Here is a 27,846-nt window from a genome sequence, read left to right on the forward strand (position 1 = left end):
ACAATATGCAGCTGAGGATGGCACAGAGGATATGACGTCAATCTTGCCTCTTTGCTCTTGTCCCCTAACCGGGAGGGGGTCTTGCACTTGCAGAGTTGCAGTAGCAAGTGGCCCCAGTGGACTGCACGGCTGAAAGGACTGTCTAGTGGTGTGGCATTCTGTCGTTAAATCTCCGGTATTTTTCTGAAAGTTTTAATGTGTTTTTTTTTATTTTTTTGTAGAGAATGGTTTAAAGAATTCAGTGAAAGTTAATTTCGGATTTAAATAGAGAGAATGTTCAGTGTAGATTGCCGTGGGTAAATACAACGAAATGAGTGACGGTCTATTTTTTTTTTTTTTTTTTACGTCATCAGATAAGGTGAAACTACGTTCTTTTCGGAGGGAAAAAACTAGTTTATTGAAAGGCAGGGATGAAAAGTAAAATCAAAGGGAATATTTTTAAGTGAAAACCCTAGTGATATGCATTTAGCATCAATATACATTAAGTGTCCCATAAATTAATACGAATGTTTCTTAGAGATTGAAGATCACGTGGATTTATGATAAATAGCTAAATCAACACATTTTTCACTTTTATCTTTAACTTTTCAGAAATTTACCCCATAAAAATCACTGTCATTAAGACATTTTTCGCATTGTGATTTGTAATCATTTATATTCCTGTTATCTGTGTGGCAGTAATAGTATCAAAATCAATGTTAATGTTGGGAGTAATAGCTTGATCTAAAACGAGATAAAAAAAAATTATAATAAAAACAAAAACAAAAACAAGTAAGGTGAAATTAGTACGATAGTAAGTGGAAAACTACCGAGCACCGCGTAGGAAATGTGTTGATAATACTGGCAGAAGTATCAAGATTTAACACGAGGAAAGTGTATTGACATCCCCTCAGGAAATAACGGCAACTGTGCTCTTGAAAGAAAGTGCCAAGACGGTTCTCGTGTGCTTTGAAGGGACAGATGTGCAACTAACTGCTGGAAAGACGCCGCCTTGACCAGATTCGCAGCCTAGGCCTAATTTTATTTTATTCATTGCCAGCACTAAATTGTATCGAAGTTGCTTGCACGTCAAAGTCTTGATTAAGGAATTAAACTGATGTATATCTTTGTATTCAGTGAGAAACATTGTATCCCCTACATGGGAAAGAACTTTTTTTTTTTCCTCGCATGTTCGTGTCGTATAGTCTCCGTACATTTTGGTTACCGGATTGTTGAATTTGTCTGTGTTGTTTATTTACTTATGGAAGTTGTATACTAGAAAGTTGTTTTATTTTGTTTAAGTTGTTTTATTTTATCTATTTTATTTATATGAGAGACAGGTTGTCAGCTAACATATATATATATATATATATATATATATATATATATATAAATACTTATATATATATATATATATATATTATATATATATATACAGATATATATACATATACATATATAATTATATATAGATATATATATATATATATGTATATATATATGTATATATATATATATATATATATATATATATATATATATATATACTTGCACTTCTAGCCCTCATGCCTCATTTTATCCTGGTACCACTTACACAAGACTACTAAGGATTATTGCTAGTTTTTGTAAAGCTTTAATGTTTTTTAAACCAGACTGACTGTGAGCCTTGTACAACACTCACACACACGCACGCACACACACACACACATATATATATAATGTGTGGTGTAATTTCACCTTTGAGGGAGTTCCTCCAGAGATGCCATTCTTTCGACGTTCTGAAAGCATTGCTATAGAGAGACTGCCACGTCACGCCCTACTCCTGGGATATTCAAGGGTCTTTTGTTCCGCCGGCGCTTGGTATTCCTTGGTGGTCACGCAACCAGGTACTTAAGCATTGCTGATCCGCCGACCAGCGATATGGCATGCGTATAATGTGCCACTTATTTCTTAACCTTTATATGAAGTTTATTGAACATTTCCTTTTCTTTCTTTTACGTACGATACCCCCATAACCTTCCAAAGACTCGTTCAATTCTCGTTTACTCTCTCTCTCTCTCTCTCTCTCTCTCTCTCTCTCTCTCTCTCTCTCTCTCTCTCCTTTGTGTTTCTTTTATGTACGATACCCCAACCTTCCAAAAACTAGTTCAATTCTCTCTCTCTCTCTCTCTCTCTCTCTCTCTCTCTCTCTCTCTCTCTCTCTCTCTCTCTCTCTCTCTACTTTGTGAATTAATGAGAACTTAAATAACATTGAAAATTAATGTTGAAAACGGTAAAGTAGGAAGAGAAAGAGTTCTCATTTATTTGTAACATCAGGATTCGTATTCAACTGACAGACATAGAAATACGCAAATTCCGCATCTTCAAACGAAAGCATAATATGGAGGAGAGAGAGAGAGAGAGAGAGAGAGAGAGAGAGAGAGAGAAGAGAATCTTCTGCTGAAAGCGTGTGTACGAAGGATAGATGGAAAGAGAGATGGCGAATATTTTGATCAACAAGATGCGTAAAGACGAGAGATTCGCAGCTAATTACGCAGGATCTTGTATTCTGGGAACATGTCGCATCATTGGCAATCACCGGGGCACTTTAGGCCCTTAGGTTGCGGTGCACGTGACCCTCAAGCAACCAATGGCTGAGCGGATGCGTGGTGGTGCCACAGTGCTTTTATCATTTACTTCGTAGTGGCATTCTGCGCGTTGAAGGAAACGACTGACGGTCGTCTGAAGACCTGTGGTCTTTGACGGAGGTTCATTCCGAGTTCACTGCTCCGTTTTGAAAGGTTAATCGAGATTGTTTATTTTCCTTTGGGTACTCGGTTTAGCGACAGTGCTTGAGATAAGCTTAATTGAAAGTCGGCGACTTTGCACATCAGTATATATAAACACATCCGTATAGCGACTGTGTTTATGCAGTAATGAAGGGGATATTTTTTCAACATTGGGCTTTTTCCCTTAGCAGGGATTGCTCCTGAAAAAAATGCACAACGATCCCTTCCATACGGACGTATGTACATACATATACATACAAGCACAAACCACACACACTCACGCATACACACACACACACACTCACACACACACACAGACACAGACACACACACACCCACACACACACATATATATATATATATATATATATATATATATATATATATTATGTTTAGAAATGCTTGCGTTTATATATGACTTCCCTTAGGGACATAAGTAGGCAGGCATGTATGTGTAAACAAATTGTTGGAAGTTTGATTCATAGAACAAAGAACTCATTTCAAATCATTCAAAACCCATAAGACACTATTCATGATTGTATACCGTTAGCATTGCTTAAGAGAGGAGTCAGTTGTTTGTCTCAATCCGCTATTTATCATTGTCACTTTATTTTATTTTATTTTTTTTTTTTGCGCTCTTCCAGTATCCATCAAAAACACACAAGGCTAAGTGTGTTATTTTTATTCCTACTGCCGAAATGTGAACGCAGAAGTTTCTAAAAATGGTTTCTTGGGGATTTAAGTCTGTGTGGTGATGCCCTTTCCCATTTTATCCGTATCTTATCATCCTTTCTAGAATTTTTTGTAGTTTTGAGTCACCTCCTGTCATTACTGAGATTGTAGGCAGTGTACACCATATCCTGTTGACGAAAGTATTCGTGTACTGCGTTTCCTATGCTTGTATGATAGTTTTATTCTCATCCTCTACCATTTTTGTTTCCAACCATGTCCCAAAAGTAACCCAGAAATGGCCGATTTCGACCCAATAGTTGTTTAAAGACATGCTTCTCAAACTCATCTCTCTAATTAAATCATTAGCTTCCTTGTAACAACATACCCTTTCTGTCCCACACACATATATAGACCCTGCTACTTTTCATAAATCAGGTTTCGCTATAAACTTTCTCGTGAATTTTCTTAGGGACGTTTATGGCAATGTCTTCATATTGTACCGACGTCAACCTCTCCATATCATTATTGTAAGTCTCTAGTTTACATTAGACATCTTCATATCATAATGGTAAATAGAGCTGAACTCTGTGAAGACAAACATTAGGGAGATAGGCCTGGTGTTATCCCTCCCTGGTGACTGAGGAGATGCTGATAGGCCTAGCTTTGTACCTCGTCATCAAATTAACTGTTATCAATATAGCAGATATCAAGTGTGTTTATGCGCATGTTATTAGATTATGTTGCGTTAGATATGAGTGTATATTTACAGTATGTGTATTTTGTTTCGTATTATATGCATAATATGCATATACTTGGCTATAGTTAGGGATGTATAATATATACTCTATATATGTGTGTGTATTGGTGTGATGTATATATATATATATGTGTGTGTGTGTGTGTGTGTGTATGTATTTATGTATGTATGTATGGGTGTGTGTTCAGTTTTTGTTAGGAACTACTGTTAATGCATTCTTTAACGCTGATGTCCTCTCAGGAAGCAGCACTATTTTTTCATGTTGATGTAAAGCCTTAACATATATTTGACCGAGTGCGTTTATCCAGTGTGTTGACATGACCACTGTACAAGGAGTGACTCAGGATGTAAATCATAATGAAGTCCCGTCATACTGATGTTAGAGCACTGTATTACAGCGATCATATCTGCTGCTTAAGAATGCGCAGAGCAGTGAGAATGTTGATATATCTTGCAGCTTAGCTGTGTTGTTTTTTGCCGTATGTTTTTCATCAGTTCCCTTTGGTCGTGCTCCTGTTTTTACCTTTTGAGCGAACCCTCTAAGAGTAGAAATTTGACTCCTCTGTCTTGTTTCAAACTTTTTTTGATAATTTTGTCGCTCTTCTTTTTTACCTTTTGGGCGAACCCTCTAAGAGTAGAAATTTGACTCTTCGGTCTTGTTTCAATGATATGTTGAAATATTAACAATGCTGACATTAGCACTGTAATACAGTTTTAACCAGAGTGAATTCGCATAATGACGTCTGCACTGCATTATTGGGAAGATTCAGTATGCTGACAACGTTATCAGTGCCACACGGATTAATCATGCATTTTCGCCACTTTATGTCAGTGATAACTTAGCTTCCTGACATCAACATTACAGAACAGTGATTACTCGGGCTTTTTGACAGCACTCCAGTAAGGAAACCACTTAGCATTCTGATGTCACCAAAGCAATACCGTTTAAGTGATAATGTGACACGCTGACATCTGTATTGTGATACGGTGATGACTCAGTATACTGATAATATTGTTTTACACTCATAGACAGGAAGATTTTTTTTCTTTTTTAAGGGAAACTGGTACTTGAAAAAGGCTGCATCACTGATAAGGATATAAATACTTTTAAATATAGTTGGGATCACTAGGTGTTGACAGAGGTACGTTCCACATGGTTTGCCTTATTTTCTTTTTTACCAATGTTGTTCATTTTGTCCCTTTCTTGTGATTTTCTCTACGTTTTTTATAACTGTTATTTTTGTTATCGAAAAGATTAAAAAAGAAAGTCACTCAAATCTAACTCGGTCACTACAAATAATTTTTTTTTAAATTATATTCCCAGGGTAAAAGTCTAAGTCGTCTTATAGCGACAGAGATAAAAACTGATCAGACTGGTTGGGTCTCGTGTTTACAACCTCTACACCAGATTTAATTTTGTTGAATTGGAAAACTTGCCATGTACTCTGCAGCTGAGGAAGTGGTGTCAGTGTAATCCAAAGGCTCTTAAAAAACTTGACGAAAATAATAGTTATAGAATTAACAGAGTGATGACTCTATAAGAGTTAGGGTAGATTGAATCCATTTCAGAAGTAGGAGCATCATCATCATTGATGGTTTTTTTATGCCATATTTTCCTGTTGTAGGTTTAAGGACGAAATGATTTCAGTCCACTTTCTTCTGTCTTGCGCACTTGGTTCCACTCAGGATAGGTCTTCATCTTTACCCCTTTTCTGTGTGTTCTTGGATCTTACGACTGGGCTTTGTTTTGCCAAATATAAATCTACTACTTTTCTGATTTCCTGCTCTTAACCCCATCTCATCACATGTGTAAACTATCTCAGTCTTTTAGAACTGCCTATTTTCCAGCTCTTGTACACCACATCTGTCTTCAGCATCTCATTCCTTATGTATACTTCTTCAGAAACTCCTTTCATTTGCTTTCAGGTCTCCACGTCTCTGTAGCGTTGAATAGTAGACATTCACATTCCTTTATGCCTTGCTCACTAACATAACTTACTGCCTTCTCGGTGCTTGCTTAATGGTCCAGTATGTTCTCCAGGTAACAGAAATATTCTCACTCTTCCGAAACCTGCCCTTCCACCACAGCATGGTGCTCTTCATCTGTCTTCACACAGTATCCTTCTTTTAAACACTATTTATATTTTGCAATCCTAATCACCCAAGCACCTCTTCCGTGGCATCCATATGGCCACTTTCCCGACTGCATATTTCTTCAAGATGCAAGATGCCTCCTTTTCTGCAGTCCAATGCTCTTCTTCCATTACTGAGATGAACTATATACCTGCTCAATACCTTGTTTTATGGTACAGTAGCATCATCAGTTTAGAGGTAAGAGCACTCTTTTTGATTAGAGAGGAATGTTTTTATTCCACTTCTTGAAGAATATGTGAAAATCTTTCATACAAATAACAGTACTGTACCTTGTACAGGACATATTAATTTCATAAATCTGAAAGAACTACTCAGAATAGAAGTACTTGTGATAGTTAAAAATTACCGGGAACATTGATATAGAAACAGGCAGGAAATTGTTTTGTATACATTGGAGCAAACAAGGGTTTGCATACCCTATTCAGATTTAGTGTCCTAGATTGAGTAGGTAACCCACATACACTTGGATGTGTTTGCATATCTATCTATCTATCTATCTATCCATACATACAATATACATACATACATACATACATATATATATATATATATATATATATATATATATATATATATATATATATATATATTAGCATACAGTCCTCATGATAAAAGTCTGTGATTTATGTCTACCCCAACCCCCCTAGTCAATCTAGCTGTAAATGGGTAAAAACCTTTTTCTTTAAAGGAAAAAAGACATATTATATATATGTGTGTGTGTGTGTGTGTGGTTATGCCTGTGTTGCACGCGCATGTGCATGTGTCTGCACTTTCATACTGTATATGTTTAGTTAGGTGGCTTCAGAAAGTATTAACTTTCATGTTCCTAGCAATTGTTTGGGGATGGGGTTGATTGCCACATGCCCATTTTCACCCTAGCTACGACCTACCACGTTCGAATATCATCAGGTTCATTACATTCCTATTTAGGTTAGTCTAAGATGAATAAATTTGACCTCAGATCTCTCATTGGTGAGGCAAAGTTGATGAACTTCATAATTCTGAGTTGATCAGTGACTACCTTCTACATTCTTGCACAAATTTTCTTGCTTCTTAAATATTAAGGCTCAAACATTCTCGTTTCTTTTCCACAACAACTGAGCAGCATTTGCTAGGTCTCTTCTTCCCCGTCTTCGCAACTTGGTGTAGTTACAAAATAGATGAAGCAACGAAAGCAGTGATGGGCATGGAAATGATTTTGAAAAGAAGAGGGGCGTCTTTAGAAGCCAGATTATCAGCAGTCTATTAAAAGATTGTCGGGCCGGCTCTCCTTTATGGTAATGAAATGAAGAAATTGGTAGTTAGCAAACGAAACGTTCATGCCTTTAAGGTGGGAAGGAATGAAAGCCTCGGAAATGTGTAGATACATGCATACAGCTTATATTATGATTAACCTAGAACATTATAATATATATATATATATATTATATATATATATATATATATATATATATGTGTATATATATTGTATATGTATATATATACCACGTATATATATATACATATATACCATATACATATAAGTATATATATATCTATATATATATATATATATTATATATATTATATAAAAAATGTACCATATACTATAATATGTATATATACTGTATATACATTCTACATATACATATTATATATATATATATATATATATATATATAATATATATATATATATATATATATATATATATATATATATATTATATATGTGTGTGTGTGTGTGTGTGTGTATGTATGTAAAATAAATTGGTATATTTATATATATAAAGCTAGACATTTTCAGTGAAAGTACACAGAGATATCTACGTGCACTCATTATCTGTACTTTTGAAGTCTGAAGGAGAGAGGTCTTATGTACTTGTATCTAAAATTAGAACAGCGGGACGACTTGGTAAGGGTCACTCATGACATTTACTTAGGTCTTTGACCTCTGCTTTCCAAGTTTTTATTATGTAATGACTTATAATGTATCATTGTGCATATTTGTAATATGTATATTGCTTAAGCATTACTACGATGCCTCGAGTCATGTAACTTGTTTACTTAAATATTTTTTACGCTTATCTTGTTTGCTCTTTACGTTGAAGTTTACTTCAAGTACTCAAATTGTCAAACAATCCTTTTGTAAAGCAATGTTATGTCCTGTGATTATTGATTTTACGTCACTGGTTGTATACATACGGTACTGTTTATGTGGATCAAAGAATTTCCATTTCCATTGATGGTTGGTTGATAGGTTTTGAATCCGGCCCTTGTGTTCAGGGGAATGAGAACCCTGGTGTAGACCTCTGGACGCGGATCCAGCCAACAGGAAACAACTTTTCAATGAAATATCAAAGCTGTCAACAGTGGAACTGTATAGAAATCTTTGTTTTCGATTTCAGGAATTCTCAGGCTTTTATGTTTAACGACAGAATTTCCCAGAAAAAAGTAACATTATTTGCTGTTGAATTATTCCTGGTTTTCTGATGACAGAATTTATTTATTATTATCGTTACACTTCTTGATAAGATGAGAAGTACAGAATGATTAAAAAGGTACACTGCAATGTCAGCATTGGTAAAAAGATGAAACCGTAAGTTCTGAGATGGTTCGGTGAAGTTGCGAAAACGAAAGTGGATGAATTGTCGGATGAATTGAGCTGGAGCATGTAAGAGGAGCCGACTAGCTGCTAATGAGACTTTCGCGGATTTGTATGGATACGGCGGTAACTTGTGCCTTGTTCTTTCTTCTCTGAAACCATCCCTTCCTCACGAGGAAACTGTTGTTTACTGGGGGACATGACATAATAGATTGCTGTAGTTAAATCGTAACTAAGGAAAAAACACATAATTGTTATAGATATTGAAAAATTGATGGACATTAACGTAGGATTTCGTTCTCTGGTTCATTTATGAGCTAGTAAATGAAAGGTAATTGATGTGGACCGTATTTGCTGGTAGGATTAAGTCATTCATCTGCAAAGCCAGGTTCAATTGGAAAATTATTGTTAGCTAGAACATCCAGTGGACTTTTGTCTGGTCTGAATCATCATAGTTAACAGAAGAAACTGCAGTAAGTAAATTTTCATACACCCTCACCCGACGCTTTAGGGAAGGGAGCGCTTAGTTCGTTTGCCTGTCTGTCTCGACTAAGTTGTGGTAACGTTAATTTTGTGTCTGTCAGCAGGCATATCTTGGATGCTTGCGAATGTCTGTTCAGAAATTGTCACTTCGAAAAGCATTCTTAATAATAATAATAATAATAATAATAATAATAATAATAATAATAATAATAATCCAACAGATTGTACAGTCTTAGCAAAATTTATAATAACAGTCTTAAACAAGAAGGAGAAAAAAAAAAACAGACAGAAGAGTTGTTCGTCATTGCCCTTGACTCATCATCAGGATCAGTTGCCAAATGTCAACAGCACCATCACTATAAAAAAAAACTTTGGTCCGGTGTAACGCTTAATGTTGCTTGTCACACAAACTATTTATATACAATTGATGATATAAACTGATACAAACAGGTTTCGTTCGTCAGGTAATTTGCTTTTCAAGTAATTTGCTAAAAGACGAATATAAAAGTTACATATGCGTGAGGGGGATGCGAGTACCAGACCAGTTTGAGGAGTATTATTGTTGCCTTTATACGTTTGACTCTTTTCGGGAAATTCTCTGCATTGAGCAGTATGGTATATTTGTTATCCGATTCAGTGCTGCTTGCAGTAATTTATCCAGTGGGTTCTCTATTACCTCAAATGTTTTGTTTATTTCATTTTGACATACACAGCAGCTCGTGAAGGTGGACAGGCCTGACGTGTGCATAGAACAGACGGATCGTCGACGCTATTTTTTCCACAGTTGGAAAACACGCAAGCACTCTTGAATAGCAAAAGAAGGCTCCCCGCGTGGCCTTGAATCTTGCTTGGTGTGCTTTGTTGTTGCTGCACAGACAACGCCTAAATGGATTCTCGATTTTATATGATGCAAGTAAACGTCCTTGAGTCACTGTTTTCAGTTGACAAAGTTGATTTCTCCCTTAAGTGTGCAGAGACTTATCTCTCGATTGAATCCCAAGGCTTAATTTTTTCTGTCTACATACTAAAATTCATTATGTGGTATTTGGTGATGGAAAAGCTTGCTTTTGCATTAGACAATTATTCCTGTATCATTTCATAAGATAAACTGAGTAAAAATGAAGAGGAAAGACCCATTTGTCTTGTATAGTCTCTGTACCTGTGAATATTGTCACTTAATGACTCCCAGCATTTAATTTTAGTTGTTTACATTTTATATCTATACATGCACATCTTCAGTTAGGCTTTACTGTCAAGTTCACGGTCGAGAGCATCGACCGTCTTCTACGCCGGCTCCTATTAATTTCAGTTTAAATCTTTATTGTTGCTATGGAAACCTTCGTCATTTCTATACCTTTCGCGATCTCAGACTGCATGCAGATCATGCACGCATCTTCGCCAAATAGCAAGTTAGTGTAAGAGCTAAGAAGCAATAGTACGGGCAACCCTGTATCCAACCCGCCCTGTGTTCTTGAAGGTTTTTAAATAAGTTGCCGGTTACTCGACTTTTCTCACATTTTCTCGTCATTGTTGTTCATTTACTAAAGGGGCACTGTTTCCGTGTTTTTTCCCTCACCGTTCGCGTACACTTAAAGGTTATAAATATAATAAAATATTTAATTTTCTATTATGAATTCAAAAACAAAAATGAAATTACTCGTGTAGGTTGCTCTTAAGAAGACTCGGCCAGGCTCAGCTGACAAGACTAAATCATAATCAGCTGCTCGTCGGTGCTCCCGCGTTCACCTCAAGCCGCCAGTTTTATTTTCTGCCAGTTTGTCTTTGACAAGGTGATAGGATAGTCGTGGGCGTGGTTGTTCGTGGTGAAGTATTATCGAGTGCCAACGGAACTGCCTAGTGGGGTTAAATAAGTAATATATGTGTAGATATACTTATGTTTTTATGGTAGTATTCCTGTGGGGACTGTGTGATACAAAGACTTTTTGTGCAGAGTTTTACTTTCTGTGTACCAATTCTAAAAGCTATAGAGCCTTGCAGCAGAGAAGTACGAAAGTACTTACTTAACATTAGGATAGGTAAGTTCGTTATTCTGTAGAAAACTAACGTTCGTTGTTCGACAACGCTGAGTGTTCTCGTTTGGCGTTGAGCTGTGTGTGGGGGTGAGTTAGCGTTCGTTGGTATTAGGCTTAGTGCTCGGAAGGGAGGGGAGTCTTAGGCCTAATGGGGAACTTGCAGTAGCAGCTACACAGAGAAAATAAGTAGCGTAGATAGACTATGGGTTCACATGTGCTTAAAAATGGGATTACAGAAGTATGACGTTTTGTACTAAATTACTATTACTGCATGACATTTTAGCCTTTAAAAGAATATGAGACAGAATGAAGTCCTGCATATCTTTATCGTTTGCTAAATGGTCCTATGATTTTTATTAGCCAATGTTTATTATTTGCGGTCGTTTCGATAGTATAAATAATCTCCTCATGCAATTTCAGGTTACAAAGGTATTCACGATAATTAATGAAAATTAAGTACGAAACTTTGGCTAAGGAACGGCTACAGACGAAATTTTGACGAAGGAACGGCTAAGTACAGAGACTTCTGAAAATATTCTTCTTCTATCTATCTTACATTTCAGTCTCTTTTTAATAGTTTTTCTCAGTTCTCAGGCTTTTATTTTCCATTTTTCGTTTCTCTTCGAAGGGAGACCTAGTGCTAGGAGATTAGTATACAATACCAGGAGTTGTATGTAAAAAGCCTTGAACTTGACATTAGTCTCTCTCTCTCTCTCTCTCTCTCTCTCTCTCTCTCTCTCTCTCTCTCTCTCTCTCTCTCTCTCTCAATTCTACAGTAAATACAGTCTATGTTTTCTTCAGCACGGAAAAACTTTATATTCTTTGTTGTTCAGTCTGTAATGATCTTGTCATTGCACATAAGCAAGAAAACGAGCGTATTGCATCGCTGTGACCTTGGTAATTATGTACCCACTCAAGTTGTTTGCACAGACTGTTCAAGCGCTCAAAGCAGAGCAAGAGACTAATTATGACCAAGAGTGAGACAAGAGCTTGCTGTTACGGCCAATTGCCTCTTAGAATTGTCTTAAGTAGACTTTGACACATCCCAAAAACTAACCCAAACAGCAACAGTGTAGTTGAAGGCCATTTTAATTTTTAAGTTTCTTTTAGCCAGAAAAATGAATATCTAGCATATCCGTTTTACTGCAGGTGGAGTGTTAGCATGTTACATGTACGGTAATCACCGATGAAAGTCGAAAGCTGACACACGTGATCTGGACGAGGAAACTGCTGTACCTACATCATGAGAAGGAAATTGTACGTGTTGCTGCTGTTCTTAGCAGTCTTTGACTTTCCAGGTAAGGAAATAAATGACCTTGGAGTCGAAGGGAACGTACTGGTGGACTGCTTGTATGGGCATTACTATTTAAAATAGCACTTTCCCCGTAGGAAATAAATATTTGAATGTTATTGCAATTAATGTTAATTTTTTAGACAAAACTAGCTTATTAAAACAATGCTTTATTATACAAGTATACGAGAGTATGTCGGGCCATAAACCTTATATGAAAGAAAAATAATTGTGACAGTAGCCTATCATCTCAAGTGTAGGAGAGTGCTTCTGAGCAAAATCATAGCAAAAGATCTGAATTCTCCTAGGAGATTCCAATTGGGCAAGACTGATTAACATATTCGTAAATAACTACTCGGAAGCATCCTCCGAAATATCAGTAGGAGACGAACTGTATCAATGTGACCAAGCAGTGTTTGTGAGGGCATCACAGACATTTTACCGTTTTAAAATGCTACGACTGTAATCGAGTAGTAGTCATTAGAGCTGGAAATATGAGGTGCCCTTGACAGATCATAATGCTTGTGGTTAATCAGTACCTAGTTGTTGAATAATTCTGAGCTGACTGGTTAATCAGTACCTAGTTTTTGAATAATTCTGAGCTGACTGGTACTCCTCGTTAATATTTTTTTTTAAAATGGGAGTGCTATATTAAATTAAATGGTCACCTTACTTAATGACATTTTATTAAAAGTGGTGCGCAGATCCTTCTTAATGTTCAGGTTAATAAGGGACTTAAGATAATTCAGGTTGAATTGGTTCCAGGCTATACAGAAGGATTGCATATGACATGAAATTTTATATAAATATAAGTTTGCCGATTAAAGACAAAGTCAGTGTATTGATGTATGAAGTAGTGTATTGTTCTGTTATATATATATATATATATATGTTTCTATATATATATATATGTATGTATTATATATATTTATATATATATAGATATATATATATATATATAATATTTCATTCGTGTAATTTAGTTTCTGTTATCTGTGTATCCCAGAATTAGAAGTTTATTTAATGCCGAAGACAGTTTCAAATTGGTTTGCTCTTCATTTTTTTTTTTTTTTTATCATTTGTCACCTAGTTGATCAGCTTCTCTGCAGAAATTTCTGTTTAAATGAACCCGGCAGTTTCAACCAATACCCACTTTATCTTACCTAGGTAACTTCCCCGACTCTCTCTTGCGTGCAACGTCCTGCTTTGGCCTTGTAGTTTATAACCAGGATCCGTGGCGCGTTTCTCTCTCTCTCTCTCTCGGTTCTCTCGGTCTCTCATCTCCTTACCCCCCCCTCTCCTCCTCTCTCGGTCGTGTTAAGCATTTTAATCACCATACTCTTGGTAAAAATATATTTCCTAACCTTGAGTTCTTATGAAGTAATGAATTGACCGTATGATCGATTATCAAAACGGTTAAGTTTTTTCCGCAGTGGATGTTTTCAGAGCATAATATGATGCCAAGTTTAATTCCAGTACCATTGTAGTAACGTCATCTTAAGTGCCTAATTTATTGTATTTTCTCGTTTTCTGTTTCACAGAAGGTCAGTGTTTTGAAAACCCTGAATGCCTTTGGGATAATTTCATGTGTCAAGAAGGAGAATGCATCTTTGAATCTTGGGTTTGCGACGGCAGGCAAGACTGTAACAACAATAAGGACGAGGAGAGATGCGGTTTGTATTTCTTGCATGGTTTGGTCACATACGAATAGTCTCTGGGAATCCCCTGCGAGTGCGCTGGTTCTCTGTTGATATTTGATATTGTAGTAATGAATCGCATAAGTATTTTCATTTAGAGACCAATTTTTGCCTGCTTCTCTTAATGAATTAATATGACACTGGTTTTGTTTTGATGTTGATTTCTGATTGCTTACTTTCAACCTTATACTTATTTAGATTATTTGTCATTAGGCCAAACTTTTATTATAAAGTAGCACCTCAAATTAATAAACTAATATACTTACTATAGTTTCATTACTATGATTGTTTTGCTATGCTACCATTGTAGATGTGACGCATTTTGAATGAATATCTTAAACTGTGTAATTGCTGATAGTTGTAAGATAGAAGATATTCAAGTGCAGGCTATGATATAGTCTTTGCAACATAAGACTTGCATATCAGAAAGCCAGACTACCAAATTATCTATTGAGTTGTTGTTGTTTTTTAAGTTATATCCTGTACCTAATTTGCAATTTTTGTTTTAAACATCCATTGATGTAAATATTAATGTTCTTTGTACTTGCACAGTAATTGACTGCCTGAATTTTCCATAAGTTTTTTTTTTTTTGTTTTTTTGTTTTGTTACTACAGTTCCATTTTCAGAAATATTTTGCTAATGTTTTTGAAGTATTTTGCTTTATATGGTAAATTTTAAAAAAATGCTTGGAATAGATTCTCTGTTTTTAGTCAGTTTCGTACCGTATTTGCTGTGTAACCTTAATAAAGGGATTTTGACGAAGGAAAAATCTATTTCTGGGTGATTGGCTCGTGTCGCCCTATGAAAGATCCTTAATATCATTCTTTCTAGGTAAAATTAGCCTAAAATTACCAGAGAAAAACAAAATTAAGAAAATGTCAGTAAAACTGACTCGCTCACTCCTAAAAAGAAGTGTCGGTATGATAATAGGGGCGAGTGTGGAACACTACCACGAGACAAACACCAATTAGAACTTCCTATCAGAATCCCCCCAAGAGAGAGCTGATACCAACGGGCGATGCAGCCTCTACTACTACTACTAGAGGACGCCACGGACAGCAGCGCCCTAGCGGACATCCTTAAATAAAACAAACCTAAATACATCTTGTCCTGCAAGGGGGGGAAACAAACCACCAAATAAAAAAGGGGGTTTCATAGGGCGACACGAGCCAATCACCCAGAAATAGATTTTTCCTTCGTCAAAATCCCTTTTCTGGGCTCAGCTCGTGTTGGCCTATGAAAGAGTACCAGAGAACAGACAGATGGTAAAAAAAGGGACAATGAAAAACAACCGTAAAATGATGGATATAATATAAGTAAATCAATTACAGCATACAAATTAAGCACTTAAACTAACTTATACTAAAGAGTAAAATAATAGAACGTTAGTTAATCTTAAAGTACTTAAATGGTAATTACAGTAAATTACAGTGATGCATGTAATATAAATAAAGGGGATTTACTTAATAAAAATACAAAAATATACAAAAACTCATGTGTCCTACCCTAGCATAAAATAAGGGTAGATACACTGAAAAATCCATCATTAATACAAATAATTGCAAAATATACAAACATATTGTGTCCTACCCTAGCATAAAAATAAAAGGGTAGGTACACTGAAAGTTCATCATAAATACAAAAAATGGTGAATATATACAAACATATTGTGTCCTACCCTAGCATAAAAATAAGGGTAGGTACACTGAAGTACATTAACAGTACAAGTGTGGTTGTCCCTAGCAAAAAAATAAGGGACAATCCACTATATGATTCAACGGCTAAGGCTATGATATTCAAGTAGCCTGGCGATAGGGTGAGGCATGTTGGTTGATGTAGGTAGAAAGGAGACCTGGATCTATACTACAACTACTATACAGTATCAGGGGAAACTATATTTCCCGCTGCTACTGCTGAAAACTTTAAAGATTCCAAGGACTTTAAATAATGCCGTTTAAAGACTGTCGGGGATTTCCATCCAGTATACTTTTTAAGATCCTCAAAATTCATATGTTGAAAATATTAATCGAGTGGCTACTCCTCTGATATCATGTGCCTTTGGGAATGATTCAGGGTTGGCTTGCTTAATGAAGTAAAGGATTTGTTGTCTAATACCTTTTACTGACAAGGTACCACCTTTTTCTCTCATGAAGAGAGCACCTGAGGATCTTGAAGTACGAGATAGAAAGGCTCTAAGAGTTGATACTGGGCAGAGAGAAGGATCCTGTGGAAGTGGGATAACCTTCCAAGGAGCCCACCTTGCAAGAGGATCCTCATTTTTAGCTAAAAAACTACGATCGGAGCAAGTAGAAACTTCTCCTGATGGGAGGAATTCCACATGACCCGCATCCCTGGATAGAGCCGACAGTTCTGAAATTCTAGCTCCTGAGGCTAGGCTTAATAAGAATAATGTCTTCCTCGGAGGCATTAATGAATGTACAAGCTGAGTTGTCAGTATCTGAAGCTAGTTTGAGGACATCATTTAAGAACCATGAAACTGTAGTAGGCCTCTGAGAAGGTCTAAGTCTAGCACAGGCTTTGGGGATAAATGTGAAATAAGAATCAGTCAGATCTATCTGAAAACCTACTTGAAAGATTTTCTTCAAAGCCGACTTATGAGTGGTAATAGTGCTAGCTGCTAAACCTTTTCAAACAAGGATCTGAAAAAGGATATAGCCAGGTTAACTGTCATGGTTGTAGTGTTCGATTCTTTCAAGAAAAGATGCTAATTTTTTGACACTGAGTCATATTGTCTAATGGTTGACTCTCTCTTATCTTGATTCCAGGAAGAGAATATTCTGTGGATCTATATCAGCATCTTTATTAGCCGCAAACTCATGAAGTCCATAAAGTTAGGGTCTGGAGAATTCCTGAGAAGCGAACACAGTCCTCATTTGTACTGATTGTGATAGCTTGGGATTGGGGATCCGTTGAGGTCGGAGACCCAATTCCAGAAGGAGAGGATACCAGTGTCTTGGGCCAGTCCGGAGCAATCAGAGCTACTATCCCTTTGAAAGCCTTAGTTTGCTTAGGACCTTCAAGAGAAGATTCACTGGAGGAAAAATATAAATTCTCCTCCACTGATTCCAATCCAACGAACAGGGCGTCCGTGGCATAAGCCAGAGGATCCAGGTTTGCACTAGCAAGGTAGCTTGTGGTCGCTTGTGAGGCGAAGAGATCCACTGAAGACTGGGACTCTCCGGCCTACCCACTGGAATGACCCGTCGTCCAGAGACCACTCTGATTCCAGAGGAACTGACCGGGACAGGGCGTCTGCTATCACATTCCTTACTCCTGCCAGGTGAGTGCAGACAGATGCCATTTGTGCTTGTTGCTAGAGCAAAGATGGCTATCATGACATGATTCACATGCTTGGATTTGGACCCTCCTCTGTTGATGCAATGAACTACTACTGCACTGTCCAAAACTAGCCTTAGATGAGACTTCTTCGAGGGAAGCAGTCTCTTCAGTGTAAGAAATACTGCCATTGCTTCCAACACGTTTATGTGGAGCTGGCGAAATTGAACTGACCAAGTCCCCTGAACTTGTTTGAACTGAGAGTATCCCCCCCATCCGGACAGAGATGCATCCGTGTGAATTGTTAACACTGGGAGGGGATATTGAAGGGGTACTTTCTTGGCTAAGTTCTTTACTTTTGACCAAGGCCGTAGTTGGTTGCGGAGGACCTGAGGGATTACTGACAACTTGTCTCGATATTTGGAGTTTGCTCTTGACCGCCAAATTCGATTTATATCTTTCAGCCTTGCTTTCAGAAGGATATCCGTCACCGAAGCAAACCTGAAGAGGACCCTAGGATTCTCCTCCTGGTTTCTTCTTGACGTTTGCTTGCATTTGAGAAATTGCCTGACAGATTTTGCTATTTCCTTCCGTTTGGCCACTGGAATTGAAACGATTTGGGTTGGGAAGACAAATCCCATTGGATTCATAGCCCTCAGAAAACGAGATTCTCGGAGTAGTCTGGTATTTTCGTTTTGTTTATCTGAAACCCCAGATGTTCCAGAAAGTGAACTACCTTTTGGTGGCTTTGAGACATTCCTCGACTGTTGGTGCCCAGATCAACCAATCGCGAGGTATGCTGCTACCATGATTCCCTGAGCTCTCAATTGTTGAACAACCACTTTCTGCTAGTTTTGTGAATACCCTGGGGGCTACATTCAGACCGGGAAGGGCATCACTTTGAATGAGAATGTTTGATTTCCTAGCCTGAATCCTAGGAATGGGCGGAAGTGCCTGGCTATAGGGATATGATAGTATGCGTCTGTAAGATCTAGGAGCATGTGACGGCTCCACGCGGAACGTAAGGTCCTTACTGCGAGATGGGTAAGCATCTTGAACTTGTCGCAACGAATGAAAGAGTTTAGCTTTGAACAAGTCTAAGAGTTACCCTTCTTTTTGTTGAGCCTTTCTTTGGCACGCTGAATAAGCGACCTTGAAATTTTAGATGTTTGACTCTCGCAATAGTCCTTTCTGAAGGAGTTCTTCCGCGTAATCTGTCAATTCCTTTGACGGTACCTGATGGAATGATTTGATTGGAGGAGGATCTTTGATCCAACTCCAGGCCCAATCCTTTGGACACTATGCTCTGTGCCCAATTGCCTGAACCCCCACCTGTGGCGGAAGAGGCACAAGCCTCCCTCCTACCTGGGTAGCCTCATTGTTGATGGGCGGGTTGGCCACCACGCCCTCCTCTGAACTGTCCTTGTCTCCTCGTACCCCTTCCTGGCGCCACGTTGACGAAAGTAACCTCTCGCCCTACCTCTCGGCTGAGTGTAGCCTTGAGCCTCATATGCAGGGTTGAAGGCCGGCGAAGATAGCGTAGGAAGTGGATGGCTGAGATTGCTCGAGGGCAACAGGAGGATAGGCTGGTTCTGCTTTGAAACTGGCAGGTTGTCCCTGTTGGGTAACCGGGACCGCCTGCACAAATTGCTGCTGTTGCTGGAGTTTTTTATATGGCTGGAACCTCTTACCAGCCTTCTTTTGTTTCTTGCCAGCAGTGGGAACGGGTTCCTGTTTCCTCTTTGTTTGAGGAAATACCCCACCTAGCTCCTAAGGCTCTGGTTGAGCCTAGCAGCTTCATGGTGTACCTCGTTCGACCGCGGCGGGACATCTGGGAAGAGATCCGCTCCCCACATGCTGCGTCGCCAAAAGTCTATTAGGCTCATGCCTAATGGTACACTCCTGTAGACATGCTTCCGGCAGTTCCTCCTAGCCTGGAAGAAGTCAAAAGCGTCCGTTAGAACGTCTGGAACTGAGATTTCGCCAGAATCTTAAACAGCGGTTCCGTAGCATAAGAGAGGCAGCCATTTCCGTGATTATAAGGGAATGAGGGACCTGCCAAACCTGGTTCGCGCATCAAACTCTGCCTGGCTTAGGGAATCCGGCAGCCTTGGTAGTTTCTCGCCGAACTGGTCCATGGCGCAGTCCGGTTTGAGCTTACCAAGCGTGAACGTAGCTGGCAAGTTCTCCCACAATTCTCCGAAGGCCGGGAAGAGCGGAGAAGTAGACTCCGCCTCCCTCAACTGTGGGATGGCTCATCCTTGAGGACTGCCTGAAGGGACTTCTCCACTAATTTCGTAGCGAACGGAAGAGAAAACCTCCTCTTCCGTCGCGAAAATAGTGAAGGGACTCTTGTAGGCCCTGGAGTTTGGTGTTCGTACACTCCCAGTCCTCAAGGCAGTGAAACCCATTCCCGCTGAGCGTGATCTCTACTATACAAGACCGACTCCTTAGAGATCTTGTCTTCCCTCGTCAGAGCCGTTGGCGTCAGCCTAGCATAGCCGATAAAAGGCTGCGTCAGACCCGGAGGGTAAAACTCGAAGTCCTCAATCCTTCGAGTTCCACACTCCGAGATAGAGATCATTCCATCTTTGAATGGAGCTAGGCAGCTACTCTCCTGGGTTCTCCATAGAGAAAGCTGGCAAAGAGTCATAAGGCGGGAGTTGAAGAATCCCCGTGCTTGACGCTGGGGAGGACTGGGGGAGGAACCTGAGATAGCCCAGCTACTCGGTCCTCATTTTCTCTCATTCTGTTAGAGAGATCCTGGATTGATGGCCAGATTGAGACAGAGTGTTTGACAACTGTGGGCAAACATCTGCTCGAACCGTGACCCCAGTGCAGAGATTTGCGAGCCTACCAGCACGCCCACCTGTTCCATCACCCCTGCTGAAAAAGTAGAGGATCAAGGTGCTAGTACCTGCTACCCCTACCGGCGTAGCCGGAGTGGAAGCGGTGGAGGCGGGAGAAGGCAGTGACTCGGCGGGTTGAGGCGCGAGCCTTCTCCTTCGAAGCCTTGCTTCTGGAGCTCTTTGGGTGAGAAGAGCTCGGCCTTGCTTCACCGCATCGGCATAGGAAGTCGACGACTTCTTAGCCGAAGAAGACGAAGACGACTTCTTAGAAGTCGTCTTGGCTAGAGTCTTCGGTTCTCTCTGTCCCTCGCCTTTGGGGTACAGAGAGATCGGGTTAGGGATCTCAGGGACTCCCACAAAGCCTTGGAATGAAGCACTAGAAGAGGGGACAGGAGAAGATCCAGAAGCACCCAAGGAAGGACCTTGGGCGCCCGACACACCTACCTCTACCAACAAATCCTCCACCCCTACCGCATAGGCTCGATGTTCAGGTCCAGGGCAGCGACGTCCGGGACCGACTCCTGGGAGGCTACGACGTCCAAAGGATTGCTGGAGGTCATGCTGGATGGAGGCTATCAGCGGGGAGGCAGCGGACAAGGGGTCAAACGTAGCCCGTCGACTTGCCCGCGGGGAAGATCTGGACGGCCAGCTTCTTATCAAGAATGTAGGGCTGGCCTTTGGCGGCGTTCTTCCCGAAGCGCCCACCCACGCTTTCAGGGTGGCGAGGGCGACTTCCCTCACACCGGTAGCCTGAAAGAAAGGCGAGATTAGCTGCCAATGGTGGAACAGGGTTAACAAACTTACGACTAAAAGTTGTTAGTAAAATGATAAGTAAGGCCTATAACGGACTTACCCCATCTCCCAGCTGACCGACCAGGTCGTAGCAGATGGCGCAGGCTTCAGGGTGCCAGACGATCGTCTCGTTGTAGGACGTGGCACAGGGGGCGTGAGACCTACACTCATCATGTCCACAGGGGTCGAACAGCGTCGCGTTACACCCTAGGACCTGGCAGTTGGTAGCCTGTAAGTGGAAAAGTACATGAGTACCAAGTAAACACTTACAGTCTAAAACAGATGCTCCGCTGGTGCCGGAGCGCTAAAAGTTAGAATCAACCAGAGCCCCGCCAAAATACGTGTGGTTAACCAGGTTGGTATCCTAGGCTATGGCTCCGCCGATGGCGGAGACACAAAAGGAAACCAACCAGAGTGGTGGTAATGGAAACCACGACGGAAAATAGCGGGGATGGTAGATAATAATAATAATAATAATACACAATTCATTGTAAAATATTGTACAATTAGGGTATATCCTTACAAAAATAATAATAAAACAAACCTCTCTCCACCCGTCTGCTAGAAGAGTGCGTAGGTAAGAAGTAAGCTCCCTTCCGGTAGCGGGAGAGATATAAGGATATAGTAGGCAAGCAAACCGACCCACTAGTAGTGCCCCGCCCCGCCCGCTAGCGGAGCCAGTAACCTATACCAAAGGTGCCCCCGGCTGCGACGGAAGGCTCCTTTCGTATAGCAAGGGGGGGGGGGGGGGTGGCTGAGCAACTGGGGGGGGGGGGGGGAGGGGGGGGGAGGTGGGGGGGGGGGTCTCGGCAAAACACGGCGGGAGCGAGAGAGGGGGGAGGGATGGCCCTACTCCTCCCCGCCTCACCGACTACCCTCATAGAGACCCTGAACCTCATGAGTGGTCGCCCTATACCCCCCGCTGGGAGGAACCCCTGGAAAACCGGCACCTCCGAGAAGGAGAGAGAGAAGGCGACTGGGGTTGTCAAGACAACCAAGGGGTCCCCCAGCTCCTCCCTATACCAGAAAGGGAGGGTAGGGGCAGGGTAAGGTGCGATGGAACACGTGACCGCAAGTGGCCTAGGCCGCGAGCAACACAACCGTGAGAGGGCCACGTGAAACCAAGCTGAACCAATATAAGGGACAAGCACCTAGGCTAGCCTAACACCCTAAATAGAATAAATATGTACATCGAAAAGATGGAAGAGACACTTTTAGTAAAAGAGAAAGAAGCCCAGGAGGAGGCAGACTGTTCCAAGAAACAGAAGCCTACTCGGAGCCAGCGATAGCCGATGAAGAGCAAGAAATAATAATAATAGAAGCCCTAAATACCGAACTAAGAGAATGGTAGAAGGGCTAAACTAGCTAGAACTCGATGTAAAACAATGAACGTGATAAGTAAGCCCATAATATAGAAGTTCCCAGTATGGAGGACCGGGAATTCTTACGAGGCAGCATGGCCGCCACGAGACAACCGGGGAACCGTATATGACCTATTAAGAGGAAAATACTGGTACCCGGAAGATAAAAAGTGGTAAAATATTACTTATGAGTTACTTAACTTAGCCGTGGCAATTGCAGAGCGTTCCATCGTAGAAAATAAGGATAAATCCTGAAATAGTGCAACACAAGGAAAAATGCGTCTTGTACGAAGCGCTAAAATTTAAGGATGTCCGCTAGGGGCGCTGCTGTCCGTGGCGTCCTCTAGTAGTAGTAGTAGAGGCTGCATCGCCCGTTGGTATCAGCTCTCTCTTGGGGGGATTCTGATAGGAAGTTCTAATTGGTGTTTGTCTCGTGGTAGTGTTCCACACTCGCCCTATTATCATACGACACTTCTTTTTAGGAGTGAGCGAGTCAGTTTTACTGACATTTTCTTATTTTGTTTTTCTCTGGTAATTTAGGCTAATTTTACCTAGAAAGAATGATATAAGGATCTTTCATAGGCCGACACGAGCTGAGCCCAGAAATACCCAATTATTTAAAAAAAAAAAAAAAAAAAAAAATTGCAGGTAGTAACAAATTGCCTCAATCCATACTTGCAGTTAAGTTTCTTGAGAAAAATTACTGACTTGCCTTTTTATCCGCAGGGCCGCCATGTGAACTTCACTTCTTTGGATGCAACAATGGGACTTGCATTTCCCAGGAAAAGATATGTAATGGGCATAATGACTGTAGTGAAGGAGAAGATGAAGCCAGTTGTGGTAAGTCTCTATTGTATTGCCGGTGTCAGTAGGTATTAGCAAGGTTTAAATGGACATTTAAAAATGTATTTCATGTGATCTTTTATAAATACAGTAAACAAATGCCTAGTGTACTAGAGAATAATAATCCTATGTAATAATCGTGTGCAGAATGTGAGATTCAACATAAAAACATGTCGTTTCCCAGCTGAGGAACTAGTTAGAATGAATTCCAAATCCAATTGGCATTACTACTCTGATAATTTTCAGGGCTGTAAGTTGATAAGAAAACTCCTATACTATAGCCATGGATGATAAGACAGGTGAACAGGCTGGATTTATGATTATATCTGCATTTAGATTGAACTACTCTTTTTCATCTAGGTACTTGCAGGTGATCTATTTAAAAGGGTAATAGCAGTCTTTACTTCAAATCTCATAACTGTAAAATCATCTGTGAAAATATACATGCCAGCATAGTACTACTATACTATATTCAACATTGTAGACTTTGTAATGGTATCCAGACATTCCTACATTATGCCCAATATTACAGTATATTTCAATGTTGCAAACTTAGTAAGTAGTGTTAGTAGTATGACAGGCATTCTTACACAAATATTACAGTATACATTTTCAAGAATCAGTAAGTCAGACATTCATACTTTATACCAACATTACAGTATATTTTCAATATTGTCAAGGTATTCGTACCTACACAAACTTAACAGTATTTTTTAAGTGTATGGCAAAAATACCTTTCTACACCAGCATTATCCACTTCTCTCAAATGCATTGTCTTTTCTCTTGAATTCTAATGCTCCCCCATTTAAAATTTCTGTCATTGTACATACACATATTTTAAGTTCTCCTCACTGATTCCATGATTGTATCTTGATGCTTTCTCATTTTTTAACCACAATTGGTCTTCCTGTTAACATTATCAAATTGTTGTACGGAAATCTTTTATAATTTAGCTAAGGAAAACTTTTATAATTCGGCTTCTGGAAAATTTTTAATTTTCCTCCACCATCTTATTGCCTTTGATTTTTTATATGTTACTGTATACAAATTTAAGATGCTTCACTTAAATGAAAAATAAACATAACTTTTATTGTTATAAATGTGACTATAGCACTATGGTATGAATTGGTCTCTATATAGTTACTAATACAGATCATAATAGAACAACTAACACTTGATAAGTAACAGACATAGTATACTGTATTTTGATCTAAATCAAAAGGTAAGAAAATGGTGTATTACTGTAAAAAAAAAAAAAAAAAAAAAAATGTCATAGATTTGATAAAAAGCCACGGAAGAACTGGGAAATCTTTCTTTTAGATAAACATTGAAACAGCACATTGATGTATATATATATGTATGTAATTGCAACCCCAGGATCTGATTACAGTAGTACATGTACTATATGAAAAGTTCAAAGCCTTAAAAATAAAAGCAATGTGAAACATTGTGTGCATAATAGTCCTTAAAAGTTCATTGTGATATATGATTAATATATTTTCTGCACATAATACAATTAAGTCCAAATGGAATGAAGTTTTACTCTGATGAACTGCACTGTAATTATCCCACAGCCTGGTTTTCCTCTTGAGTGCAGTATACGAAGATGTAGAAGAAGTGCTGAATTTAACAGTTCAAAACAAATTGTTACTCGGTATTATAGAGATACTAAATTTTGAAAGATCAGTCTGGAGCTGGTTATGGGCTTGACTTGGGTTGCAGTGTTAACTTAAATCATAGTCCCCATGATAGTTGGAAAATGAATAGCTCCTGTTACTACATTTATGGTATGGTTTCCCTCTTGTTTGATGTCATCTTTGGGATTTTTGAGACCCACTGGAATTTTTAATCATCTTGAAGTATACTGACCAGCTTTAATGGTATTCTTCTGCATTTATGAGGACTAATGCAGATGTTGTGTTGGCCCTTCTTATGGTAATATCCTTTTTCTGTAAGTTTTTCTGTTTATCTCGGCTCTTTAGATATCACTGAGTTCTTATTTGCTCCTACTAGTGAAAGCCTCTGCTTCGACCAGAGACCTGAGGTCATTTCTCGCAGAAGAGAGTCAAGTGAGAATTCAATCTCGTGACTTTTGCCAGCAGGTCTGGGTTTAGAAATATTATGACAGTTAGGTTTCAGTGATCTTCAGGAGTTGGGTCATATTCAGTGAGATTGACATTTTATTTTTTATTCAGGTATACAAGGAGTTTCTCTCCATTTAATGCAATCCTTATTTTAGTCGCATTTCATATTCTATTTTTGTTATTTTTGTGCTGAAGTGATAATTAGCATTGTTCACTATAATTAATCTACTTCTACAACTATAGGAAAGACCAGCTAGCTCTGCAGCTAAGCCCCTCCCACTGATTATGTCATGAACATTGCTTGAAGTTGATTAGCTGGAAATAGTTTAGAAAAATTGGTTAATCTGTGGTTCTTTTTATCTTCATTTATTTTGCAATGGTTATTTTACAGAACTAAAATATGTCTATTTAGGCCTTCAAGCATTAACTTGGATCATGGTAGGAAGAACTGTGTGTGGTGGGTGACTGACAACTCAACAGTAGTAACATCTCCATGAAGTCAGGGTAGCACTCTTATTAGAGCTTGCAGTTGAAATTGTTATGTGGGTAGAGGAGAATGACCTGTGTTTGTCGCAGGAAAAGATGTCTTAATAGCTGGCAACTCAGTGGCTGCTTTATGACTGGTAACTAAACCAGAGATCTTCTAGGCTGTTATACATCTGTGAGGCTCACCATTAGTGATCTGTTAAAGATAAGCTTGAAATACAAGCTTCTCTTGTACTGTTCATCTCATTCAGACTGCAGTTGGAGTGTATACATGATCTTATGACCTTAGGATGACCTTAAAGAGGATGATTCTGATAGCTCTCCTGTAGCACAGCTGGAGTTAATTACAGATCTACTCTGCTTGGTGGTAAACAGTCCAAGGATTCTCTATAGCTTTAATGAAGCTTGTCAAGCAAGACCTCGGTGCTTTTGCCGGAAGCGGCCACAATCGTGCGAAGTTTTGCAGGTCTTCATTAGCAGCTTTCTCCAGTCATTTATCCTGTCAACCCCACTATGCCCTGAGTACTACATACATACGACCTTACATCAGCGCAACATTGTCCATCTTCACCCTCTTGCACATTTTAAACTGCTCTACTTGACCTAACTGTTTTTACTCACAACACTAAGAAGGCTGCTGCTAAAATCAGTGTGTCATTTTCTAGTTATGGGTTTGATATTAGTACTCATTTTGCTAGGAATTTTATATTGGCTACAAATAAAATGTGGAATAGTATGCTTAGTACAGTTCTGGAGTCTTCTATCTCCAAATATTTAAGGAAGGAACAAATTAATTTCTGCTTTCTGCTGACATCTGAATTCTGATGTATCAATTTTATTGTCTAGTCCCTCATATTGGCTCAATTGTCATCTTTTCCTATAGCTTCTCTCTCTGCGAGACTGATTTTCCTTTAGAGCCATCTTGGTTTTATAGTCTGGTAAATCTTTTCATAGGTGTTTACCACTGAAGTTTTAAAGAAAGAGATAAAGAATTATGGTTGGACAAGTATTCATCGAGACCAGTAATTGTTAAGAATCTTCTCCGATCTCCAGCCCCTTTTCCAAGTTTTCTTCCAAGTAGGTCTGGGTCTTCCAACTCCCCTAATGCCCTCAGGAGACCAGATGACCCTATTGTTACTATAATCCCTGGGTTTGTGCCAATTTATCATGAAAAAAAATTCTTTTAATACAAAAGTCTCACATGTAAGCTAATTAATAGTATAAATAGTGACATCCTCCCAGCTGTTATATTTTACTTTCTCACTTTTAGTTGTCACTGAAAGTGACATTATTGGTTTGAGACATCTGATGATCCAGAAGGTGCTTGTGTAGCGACTTTCTTCCTCTGCTTGACAGACAAAAGACTTATGAAACCTGGGAACATTTGGACCGTGAACATGTGCATCTGTGTCATTAATGAGATTGTATGAAAATATTTTTGTTATAAAACATATCTAGAAGTATCCATGCTTCCATGGAAAGAAATAAAAAGAGAATTCCTATAAAACTTGCTATCTTTGCAGTTTTCAGTTCTTGAATAGAGACCAGATTTAAAGTAACCTTGTACGTAATGCTAATTTTCTGTTTGTCATTTTCCAGGAAATATATGTTACGGCACAGAATACCAGTGTTCTGACGGACAGTGCATATCTGGGCATAGTCGAGTTTGCGATGGTAAAAAGGACTGTAGAGATGGAAGTGATGAATCAAGATGTG

At 39.2% G+C, this 27,846-nt stretch overlaps 1 protein-coding gene across 8 annotated transcripts; it reads left to right on the forward strand.

Annotated features, from left to right (window-relative positions):
- Window positions 1-18: 18 nt before the first annotated feature.
- Window positions 19-27,846, forward strand: LOC135218060 (very low-density lipoprotein receptor-like; the record flags this gene model as incomplete). 8 transcript variants are annotated; one of them, XM_064254217.1, is given in 5 exon segments in its annotated part: window positions 19-148; window positions 12,579-12,727; window positions 14,262-14,393; window positions 23,444-23,557; window positions 27,730-27,846. In XM_064254217.1, coding segments are annotated over 4 exon segments (418 nt in total), but the record flags the coding sequence as incomplete, so codon positions are not given.

Source organism: Macrobrachium nipponense, chromosome 19 (assembly GCF_015104395.2).
Source record: "Macrobrachium nipponense isolate FS-2020 chromosome 19, ASM1510439v2, whole genome shotgun sequence".
NCBI lineage: Eukaryota > Metazoa > Arthropoda > Malacostraca > Decapoda > Palaemonidae > Macrobrachium > Macrobrachium nipponense.